General features: G+C 37.8%; 1 protein-coding gene across 2 annotated transcripts; it reads left to right on the top strand.

The window, feature by feature from the left end:
• Nucleotides 1-534: 534 nt before the first annotated feature.
• Nucleotides 535-10,669, top strand: LOC114571806 (uncharacterized). 2 transcript variants are annotated; one of them, XM_028603001.1, is made up of 6 exons: nt 535-617; nt 2,468-2,539; nt 6,136-7,214; nt 7,684-7,839; nt 8,609-8,704; nt 10,134-10,669. In XM_028603001.1, the coding sequence occupies exons 3-6, from the start codon at nt 6,144-6,146 to the stop codon at nt 10,452-10,454; spliced, it is 1,644 nt and encodes a 547-aa protein (XP_028458802.1). In that variant the 5' UTR covers nt 535-617; nt 2,468-2,539; nt 6,136-6,143; the 3' UTR covers nt 10,455-10,669. The 2 variants fall into 2 exon arrangements, with proteins under 2 accessions (XP_028458802.1, XP_028458809.1); XM_028603008.1 differs by lacking the exon at nt 535-617 and adding an exon at nt 1,552-1,616.
• The last annotated feature ends 704 nt before the right edge of the window (nt 10,670-11,373 follow it).

Raw genomic sequence — 11,373 nt, 5'->3', positions numbered from 1 at the left:
GCCGGCAGTAAGACGAGTGCTTAAGGCTGTCTACAAATTACTACACCGAAAAGAGATGCAACAAAATTATTTTTTAATTTAACTTTTTTTTTTAAGTAAGTGCTGTAGTATAACTAGCATGAGACAAGTAATAACTGAGATAAGTTTGGAGACATTACTTTATTTAATCATTAACCCCTTGACCCCTGAATTTATTCACAATTATATAAACAAAATATGTGTGTTTCTGGCTCCAAGCTGATGCTAAATTAAGTTGAGATTGTTAATTTGTCTATAGCATATGGAATAGATATAAATTTAGGTACACTGAAAAAACTGATTCTGACCCCTTGTAAATGTTACATGTTTTAGTCTGGTTTATTTAATAGATTTTAATGTGTTATTAAATCCTACATATTTCTGTTAATTAATTTTCAAAAGCACTGCCCTTGTTTAAAACAAGTTAATTTCAGTCAATTAAAAGTAATTAGAAAAAAATATGTAAAATTTAATTTCCACATACTATGTGGTCTGCGCATGTGCAGACACATGCCGCCACTTTGTTCTGAAGGCTGGATTGAACGTTATCCCCTCGTTAGTAGCTCCTTGAATGCTGTATCCATAGCTCTGCATTTTCGGTAAGTAAGCAATATATTATCATTGGTGTGTTATAATTTTATTTGAACAGGTTTCTGTTAACACTAGCCAATTCTATCAGTTTGTGTTTTGATAAATTAACATTTGCTAACGTTAGAGCGACTAGCTTAGCTAGCTAGTTGTGTAGCTAGTAAGTTAACTTGAGTGTAACAGATGTATCTTAACATTTTAAGCTAACTTTATAGCTCTCAAGTTAAATGCATGGTGATTTCAGTGTTTGTCTTGTTAGACTTATTTGTTAGTTTGTGGACATTGAATAAACAGGTTTACTAATGTTAATTGACAGTTTAATTGTAGCTAGCTTCACATTCCCTGCTGTATGGGCTTGTAGACTAGCTAGACTACTTTATTCCTAACTTGCTGTAAGCATGTTTTCTAATATTGTCAGTGTGTTAACATAAAGACAAAATACACCTGTGAAATCATGTTGGTAAAAGTTGCTTAATGTGCCCAAACAGCAATCATTTATGCTTCTACATAATGGCAGCCCTAGGTAGGTGCATGCCTGAAATACCGTTAGCCTAATTCAAAACACAACACGGAGTGGCAGACACAGCAACAGCCATTTCAGGCTAAGAGCAGATTTTATAAAACCGAAAATAATCAACACATTGTGCCTCATGAGGAAACAATCAATAAAAGTCGTGGGTTTGTGTAAGCAGACCTTGATATTGTGTGTGTTTAATATTAACATTTAATGTATACCCCGGTCCTTCCCTTTACCGTTTCTTTGAAGGTATCTATTTTTTTGACACCCGTATTCCGCGAAGACCCGCCCCTACTCTGCCTCTGATTGGCTCCGACTGTGACATCTAAACCTAACCAACCAAAACAACGAAGGCAACGAACACTAGCCAATCAGAGGCAGGTCTTCGCGGAATACGGGTAAGGGGAGAAAAAAAAAAAGAAAAAAGAAGCTCCTCTTCACTGCGTGGTAGCAGCTAGTCTTGGACTGTTTCTGTCTCGCTTAAAACGTAAAGGTGAGGTTGAAAGTATATCCTTCAAAGTAGAGACATGCAAATGCTTCATAACTAACTACATACAGTTATACAGTATTTTTTTTTTGGGAGGGGTAAATGGTAAAGGGGTAAATGCTACTTAAATGGTGGTGGTGGTGGTGTCACCTTTTTCAGACCTTTTGAGTTTGCAGGTATGGAGCTAACTAGCAACAGATTTGCAGATGACACAAGAGGTCTAGCAGAGCACAACCACAGCCCATAGTCCAGTTAAGGTTCTGAAGTGTTAGGCAGAAGACAACAGGGATAAGAATGTTGGTTTAGCTAGCAGGTTAATTTTGTTTAACTTTGTTTCTGCTCTAAACACTAAGACTTATTAAGTTGCTTACACTAATAATTTTAGTATAGAAGTGGAACATGAAAAATACTGGAACCAAACCTGTTTTCTACTTAATTCACACAATTTCCATAAACTTCATTCTCCCCCTGTCTGTACATGACATGTCCTGTCTGTCTGCTTGTAGCATCTACTAAAGGATGTCATTTCTGAAATGCTCCAAAGTAATTTATAATAGCTCATCAGAGAAATAACACAATTGCAAGAAAATAACCCAGGAGTAAATAAATAAATACATTTATAAATAAAATGAAAATGAATTACATGTCTGTCTGTCCACTTAATCTGCAATTTGTTGCATATTGTTTTTATAGTAATAATAAGGTACTATTAAAATGTGGACTTGGACACAAATTAGTTTGTAGTGATCTGACTTGAGTCATGGGCAAGTTTTTAATTATTGGACAATTACTTTTTTTTACTCAACCAACTTACGATTTATCTTTTTAATTCCTGTTCATTTTTATTTCTATTGCAGGTCTTTCTCATATCTGATCTTGGTGTGATGTGGAACAGAACCTAACTCTTTGGGGAGCTCATATTGTTTTTGGTAAGTGCATTTAACAAACAAACAAACTCTCAACAGCTATACTGATCACAGCAGTAATGTTGAGAATAAATGTTCTGTGTGGTATTAGTTTTTTTATTTATTGGGGGTGGGGGAGGGTAATAAAAAGGAATAATTCATAGAGAAGAGCTATTGCTGAAAAAAAGTACCAGTACACACTTAATCCTTTGAGTAAAATTTCTGTTGACTTAATGTGAGATTCATTGTCCCAAACTATGAGTTACTTAATGTAACTCATAGTTTGCACTGTAAATAAAATGCATGTGTTTAATACACATGCATTTAGTTTTCTTTACAGTGCATGGTTCTATGTAATCAAAGTTGATGCAGATCATCCTGGTGTGACTATAAAACATCACTAATGTTTGATTTTTGTCCTCTATTCTCTCTTTGTGGTTTGTCCAGTTTATGTGGCAGTGTAAAGACTGTGGTGTGGAAGTGTCTAGGCGATCAGAAATTCTTAAACATTACAGACTACAACATAGTCATTTTGGGCGTGGCCATCATATTAAGTGTATATACCCTGATTGTCCATGTGTTTTTAAGACTTGGAATTCACTTTTGACACATTTGTCAAGGAATCACAACAATACCTTAAAAGCAATCTGACATATTTACTGCATTTTCATGTCATTTATGTGGCTGTAGTGAACTTGGAACAGAACATGATTATTTTGTGCACATAAGCCATCATCTGAAAAACAATGAGACAGTCACGTGTATGTTTAAAGGCTGTGAATACAAATCCAATGTATACAGCACCTTCAAGTCGCACAAAAGTCGGAAGCACGGCTTACATTCGTTGGTAGATTTTAAGGATGGTGTAGTCACAAGAACTGGAGAACCTGATGTTTCAAACAGTGAAGAATTCTGTGATGAAAGTCAGTCTGACATTGATTTAGATAAGTCAAAGGATCAGCCAGAGATAATAGAACAAAAATTGCTGCAGTGTTATTAAAGCTGGAAAATATTTTTCATGTGCCAAGTGCTGCAATTGATGAATTGCTGGAAGAATTTCAATATTTGTTGAGCACAGCATCTTTGTGTAGTACAAGAAATGTGATACATGACACACTTAATAGTTACAAATTGCAAGTTGACCAGTCAGTCATTGAAGAACTTGCATCTGCTCTGTGTAATGTCTAATCCTGTGTATAAGTCAATTGGTAAAGGTTGTCCTTTGGCAACATCGTTTAAGCGCAAAAAATACTACAAAGACAATTTTCAAGTTGTGGAACCCATAGAATATATCTTGGATGACAAAACTAAAAGAACACTGCAGTATGTTCCACTATTAAAGTTTTTAAAGCAGCTTTTTACTAATGATCAAATTCTTAACAAAGCATTAGACAGTCACCTCATATCAGAGTGCAGAGGAGAAGAAGTGATATACAAGTCTTTTCGAGATGGTTTGTTTTTCAAGGATAACCATTTTTTGTCAGGAGGTGAGTTGCGAGTGTTATTGAATTTATATGTTGATGATTTTGAAATTTGTAATCCGCTTGGCACATCTCGCAAAAAGCACAAGATCTGTGGTGTTTACTGGAATCTCAGCAATTTACCACCAGGTTGTCATTCTTCGTTGTCTTCAATTTATTTGGCCTTACTCTGCAGATCTGAAGATGTGAGGAAATATGGCTACGAAAGGGTCCTAGAGCCCTTGTTGAGGGATCTTGCCATTTTGGAAAATCAAGGTATTTTCATTGCACAGCTTGGAGATTTTGTTAAAGGCACAATACAGTGTGTCATAGCAGACAATTTGGGAGCACATGGAATTGCTGGATTTATTGAAAGTTTTGCAGGTGAATACATTTGCCGCTTTTGTGTGGCAAGAAAGTCTGAAATTCAGGAAAGGGAAGTGAGTTCAGGTACGTTTACTCTCCGAAGCAAAGAGATGCATGAAATGCACGTCAGGTCAGCACAGGACAATGCACAACCTTGTTGCGGTGTTAAAAGGAAGTGTGTTTTCTCTGCATATCTTTCTCATTTCAATGTCTGCACTGGCTACCCTCCAGATGTTGCACATGACATCTTTGAAGGAATATTACCAGTTGAGTTGGCGCACTGCCTCAGCTTGTTAATTTCCAAAAAGTATTTCACACTTGACAAACTCAATGAGTCCATACAGAAATTTCCTTACAAGTGGACAGACAAAAGTAACCGTCCTCATGCAATTCCCAGGACATTCATGCTGAAGAAAAGTATTGGAGGAAATGCTCATGAAAATTGGAGTCTTTTGCGATTGCTTCCACTTTTGGTTGGACAGTTGGTGCCCCCAGATGAACCAGCCTGGCAGGTCATTTTGGACCTTAAAGATATCGTTGAGCTAGTTGTTGCACCAGTGCACACAACACAATCCATTGCTTTCCTTGAAGCCAGGATTTGTGACCATAGATGTAGGTTACAAGAGGTGTTTCCGGGTTTAAAGCTGTTGCCGAAACATCATTTTGTGGAACATTATCCACAGATGATCAGATTTTTTGGTCCACTAGTTGGGTTGTGGACAATGAGGTTTGAGGCAAAACACAGTTTTTTTAAGCAGGTTGTCCGTCACACACGCTGCTTTAAAAACATACTCTTGTCCCTGGCAGTGAAGCATCAGTTCATGATGGCATATCACTTGGCGTCAACCACAACTGAAACATCTAGCTTGACTGTCTCAGCTGTTTCAACTGTCTCTGTTGACATTTTGCATCAGGATGTGCAGAAGGTTCTGCAGTTGAAATACCCTGATATTACTCACGTTCAGCTAACAAAAAATGCGTCTGTTAATGGAGTTAACTACAGAGAAGGTATGGTTGTTGTTCATGGCTCTGCTGGTGGCTTGCCAGAGTTTGCAGAGGTTATCCAGATGGTTGTAGTGGAGAGGAGCTTGAGCTTTATTGTTAAAGAGCTGGGTTCATGGTATAGGGAGCATTTTAGGGCATTTGAGTTATGTCGCACTTCACAAGTCTCCCTCATTCAACATGGTGCCTTGTTGGACCAGTACCCCATGGCAGATTACATGATTGGAGGTCGGCGAATGGTGACACTTAAAAGATTCATACAGATACAAGGTTGTATTATGGTAGTTTGTGTTGTGTTCATATGCTGCATGAGTTGATACACTAATACACTAAATATGGTAACAAGAGGGCTGCCTAATATTTCTTACAGGGGACTAATTTAGTTTTTTGTAAAGTTAGAAGGAATTTTCTGAGGGAAATTATCCAGTCATCTGACATCTCCCTGTACTAAATTACCCTCATGTTGCCATTTATTATAGAAATGTGCATGTTAAGGAAAACATTTGTGACTAACATAATACAAATGAATGTTCAAGTCTGTCTGTTTAAATATATCCTGTTCAAAGGAAGAACTACCACACAATGACAAAAATATCTATGTTTTTCATTCCACACAAATAAAGTACCGTAATGGTAAAAATGAATAGTGTTTACAACTGCAGAATAACATTACAGATTAAAATTGTGTGGTAGTATGTTCCTGCTCTAATTCGGTTCATGATAAGTTATACTTAAGTAACAATAGTACCAGATGCTGATTTAACATTTTCTTTTGTCTTCTTTAACAATTAGATTGAAGAATGGCACAGCATCTCAAGTTGAGAGTCATTGTGGACGACGATGACTATAGAAGACTTGATCTCCATTCAGGAATGCCAAAAACTTTGACAGAGTTACACGATACAATTTGCCAAGAATTTGGAATTGAAACAGACTTTCGTATTCAGTTCATGGATCCTGACTTCAATAATGAATTCATGAACATTACATCAGTACAAGACATACAGGACAGAAGTACAATCAAGTTGGTGTACATGGCTACCCTAACACTAACCCCCATAAATGATGTGGGTTTGAGTCCATCTTCTTTAATGCAGAATGCTCCTAGCACTTCTGGATCATCTGGACCACCAGTGAGCAGCCAAACATCTCCCATTGTTTCCTCATCGGCCTCATTGTCCTCAACAGACTCGGATAACACAATCATTCTGCCACATTCAGACAATGAATTGAGAGCATGTGCATGGCCACGTGAATTCCCCATTCCTCGCTTTCCATACAATGTAGAGGTGCAGCTTCAACGTGGAAATGAGCGCTTCAGAGAAACTGGCACTCAACTGAAGATTACTCCGGGGTTGAAGTCTGACATCTTAGAGAAGCTAGCCGAGGAGATCTTCCAGTATACAGCATATCCACAAAATTACCAAATAGATGAGGTAGCAGGGGCACTCATCAAAAAATTTCCCTGTTTGAAGGAACCATCTGCCACTGGTTACTATGGCTGGATGATTAGCCTAAAATATAAAATGGCTAATTACAGGACGAAGATGCGAAACATTGGCTGTCCAGAAGTGACTGTAAATGCTTTGAAAAACAAACGTAGTGATGAAAGCCTCCCAGCCAAAAATGTAAAGAAGCCTAAAAAGGCTGAAGTCAACTTTTTTCCTTCACACCCTGCTGGCGAATCGGATGAAAGCTTAGAAAATGTCAGACTTGAACTGTTGAACGATGTCAAACAAAGAAACAGTGCACTGTGTATAAAACAGAAGATGTCAAAAACATTCTCCTACAGAAGAAAAGAGGTGGTGCAGGAAAATCCATCTGCCGGAGAGTTTAAAGCCAGGTGGCCTGCACTTTTTCATATTGATGAGGTAAGCTCATGCTTGCGTTTTTTCCCCCAGTGTGCCCCAGTATCTTGGTTTGTAACTGCTGAAACCTAAATAAATTCGGGGGTAAAATCCCCCCCAGTAATTGATAATTTACTAAAATAATTAATTTTGACCACTTTAGCTGTATCTGTCTGCTGCTTGCTGCTGAGAAAGTAGTGTACAGTGACTTCATCAGAGATTGTCTGATGAAAAAAGCTTCGTGCTGCTGGAATTGGAGTTTTCACATTGCACTTAGACATTTGACCCATTGTAAATTTGAAAAAAAATATTAGCAAGGTTTAAATAAGTTTTGATTTCCATTACCCTTGATTAATAGCAATACAATCGACTAATTATTGTCTTGAATAACAAGGTCAAAAGTATCCTTTAATCATACAGTAGCTACAAAATATTACACCAGTGGCTGAACAGTGCTCTTTGTCTTCTGTTATTTTTTTCTTGTGTATAACAGATAAATGCTGAATTCCAGCGCATAACAACAATCCCACTTGAAACAACCTTCATGGCGCAGTTGGACAGCCATTTACCCCAGCTGACATCGGTTTTCCAGAAGAAGGGAGGTGTTTCTGGCCAGAAACTAGCCCCACATCTGGCGATCTTGCAAGAGGTAAACATTTGTATATATTGTAGTAGAAAATATATACACTGTGGAGCAACTTCATGAAATGTATCGGTTTGGAGCCTTAGAAGACTTCATGAGCAGCCTTGATTATTTGTAAGGGGCAAGGTTCCTAAGTCCCGGCTCAAGAATAAAGGTGACCAGGCTGCTCTCTGTCTCGGGCTTTCCACGTAGGCACTAGATTTTCTTTGTCTTAATTCTGGTTCAACCATATAAAGCACTTTGTAACTGTGTTTTGAAAAGTGCTGTATAAATAAAATAATTAAATAGAGATACATTTCTAAGGACTGATGATACCTTAATGAGGCAATAGTGGCATACAGGTTAGAGAAGCAGGTTTGTGACTGCAAATGTGCCAATTCATTATCCAGGTGGGGAAAGTGAAAGTACCACCTGCCTTGAGCAAGACACTTAATCCTCAGTAGCCTGCAGATCCGACTGGTTGTAAAAGCAGCTTCTAGGTGTTAACTGTGAAGAAGAGAGCATTGCTCTCAGTGAAACTTCCCTGAATAAGTAGAAGTTACAATAGTGCTATTACCCTACACAATCAGACCTGACATTTTATCAAAATTAAGTCACAATTCTCTAACATTCATTAGCAAAATGGGGCAGTCCATTTACATTTTGTATAATAAAATAATTGTGTATATATTCTTTGAGGTTACCACATGTTGGAAATATTCTACAATTTCAAGATTTCTTTTTAAATAATTGATGTATTTAGGAATATTTTAATAATTGTTATCCTTTTAAACAGGCAACGAGTGATGTCAATCTTAAAAGGGCAGCAGTCCTAAAGGCACTTTGCATCTACCTTGGCGAGGATGTTGGACATCTCATTCAGGAGTATAAGGCAAGTCATTGTAATTGCATTTGTCAGTCACATGTACTGTCTTGTATTATAGAATTATAAAATGTTTTAAGATCCTAATGTCACTAACCCACTAGTTATTAGAAGAAAATGGCTTTCACAATGTGATTTAAAGGGACACTCACCAAAAACGAAAACAAACCTGATGCATAACAAAATAAGTGTGTTGACACCACAACAATGGCAACTGTAGTCCTGTCAATGTCTACACGCTGTCGTGTTCTGGGGTCTAGAGCTATGATAGTGGGGAAGCTTGCTGTTTATTTAAATCAACTACTGCAAAACTTGAAAAATGCTCTAGCCACTAAAATGTGTCACTACAGAGGATCATAAGGATCATACTGGTGTTTTTTATGTTTTAAGCCGTTGATGACAAAGGAATTAACATTACCGCTGACTATTTGCCCAAGTATCAATTTTAGAAAATTCATTTTTACCTTTTATAAGTAGCCATTTCACAGACAGCAGTGGCGTGTCTGTTTATATTTCAGCTCCCATGGTAACAGGTTAGAGCTTACACACTGCCGGCCTGAGACGCGTGCCTGCTAGAAATAGAACCGACGCCTATTTTTTCATGCGAGATGCGGCGTGTTGGAAGCGTTTCCAGGCAAAATAGAATAGGAAAATATGTTTATGTCATTTAGACACGAATGCATATTAATAAATGACATCTTGATGTTTGAAAGTCTAGGTTTTGACATCAATGTAGATATAAATGTAATTCAAAATTTCAGAGACAATATTTTCAAATGTTGCACTGGTCATACAGAACGAAATATTCTGTAACATATTTTGCAGTCAATACTGCCGATGTTGTCTTGCTTTAATCAAATCAGTAGGCTATATAAATAAAGGGTAGTAGGATAGGCTACGATAACAACGTGAGTGACGGTCCAACATCAGATACTGTAGGCTGTATAGGCTCTTTACAGCTACACAGACAGCCCACTTACCCATTTTTCAGAGTTTTAATCTGTCGGCGCTATGTCCCGAGATCAGCCCTCCCTGTACCTAGCAGCAGGAGAAGCGCCGCGTCAGACATGCTTCTGGTGTGTAGGACACAGAAAAATCCACGCAGCTGAGACGCAACAGAAACACCACGCTCGCGAGACACGTGCAGTGTGTAACCGGCCTTAGTCCATCTCTCAAGCCGTTCTGACTTCTGGGTCTCAGTTCCAAGCCCATTGGTTCCTACTGAATATTAAATATTTTCCACAATACAATAAAAACTAAAATCTGTGATTTGGTCATTCTCATGAACCTTTATTTAACTGACAAAAGTACAAAAAGGTTTTTAATAGTTTTACTGAACAGCATAAATGTATTTTGTAAATATAAAGAAATCTAGAATTTTATGTAATCTATTACATAAATGTTTTCTTTTTTTCCCCTATTTTCATCAAATATACAGGACATTGAAGGAGATGACATCCAGAGAGACCTGCAGAAATCCACCATGGGCATATATGTCATCAACAAGGAGGGTGGAGAAATTGGAGCTCATGATGACATTGGCATTTATGTTGAAGGAGTAATCATTCTGGACAACATTGGATCTGTAGCCCAAGCATGTGCAATGATGCTGGGAGTCATGTATGTACTGAACATGGCTTACCCCAAAGAGCTGAAATACTCCTATGAATTCATTCAGAAAGTGCTCTTGCAAATGGATGGTGAAAGGCTTTCCCCCAAAGTCCTTGGACTAAAGAACAAAATCATTGCTGGACTGTAGGATTTCTTCAGCCGCTCTTGTGAACACTGCTAAGGCGTTACGGTGTTTCAAACTGAAAAACAGAGTGAATGGTGGACTGTAATATTCACACAGCCACTGGTGTGAACATTTAAAACTGTACAATGGATTTTGTGGAATATTCACCTGAAATAAAAATTGCAATCCTGGAAATAAGAGCACAAAATTCATCCATCCACTACCGCCATATGAATATTAGAAGTTAAAAGCCTTGAGAGGAACAGTTGGTGGTGGCTGTGCCATTAAACCATTGCATAAGAAGAGGACACAACAAGATGTTAAAGAGCTCTGGTCAAAGTTCAAAACGATGGAGAACCATGTGGAAAACATGGTTCTCCATCGTTGAACTTCTCCTTTGTTTTCATTTGCCACTATTTTTATTATTCTTGGAGGAACTTAAGCTTCACTGGAGGTTTACGTCACATGTTTCATGTACATCATGAAGTATTCAGTAAGTCTGTTTCCATATTGATACACCAACTTTTGCACCTCAGCTAATACAATCTATTTTGCGATATGGTCTTTTCTTCTATTACGGTATTCTTTGAATCTAAGTGTTTGCTGTTTTTTGTAATCTCAGCATCAGGTCCTCAGTGTGTGATGTGTTCCAGCTGTGGATGGTTCTGGTACTATAGTATTTTTTGTTATGTATAGTACTGGTGTATTTTGTCATTTGTAGATTTTGTGCTCTTGCAAATGGGTGGAAAAGGGTTTCCTCCAAGTCCTTTTGACTAAAGAACAAAATCAGTGCTGGACTGTAGGCTTTCTTCAGCTGCTCTTGTGAACCCTTTTAAGCTGCATTGGTATTGTGTGTTTAGGGGGTGATAAAGCACATTTCTTATAATGTGAAATGCAGCTCTAGAATATGTTGCAAAGTAAAGAACAAAGTGAGTGGTCAAAT

The sequence above is a fragment of the Perca flavescens genome, chromosome 2 (genome assembly GCF_004354835.1).
Source record: "Perca flavescens isolate YP-PL-M2 chromosome 2, PFLA_1.0, whole genome shotgun sequence".
Classification (NCBI taxonomy): domain Eukaryota; kingdom Metazoa; phylum Chordata; class Actinopteri; order Perciformes; family Percidae; genus Perca; species Perca flavescens.
The sequence above is the reverse complement of the archived record's forward strand: the minus strand, read 5'-3'. Positions and strand labels throughout refer to the sequence as shown.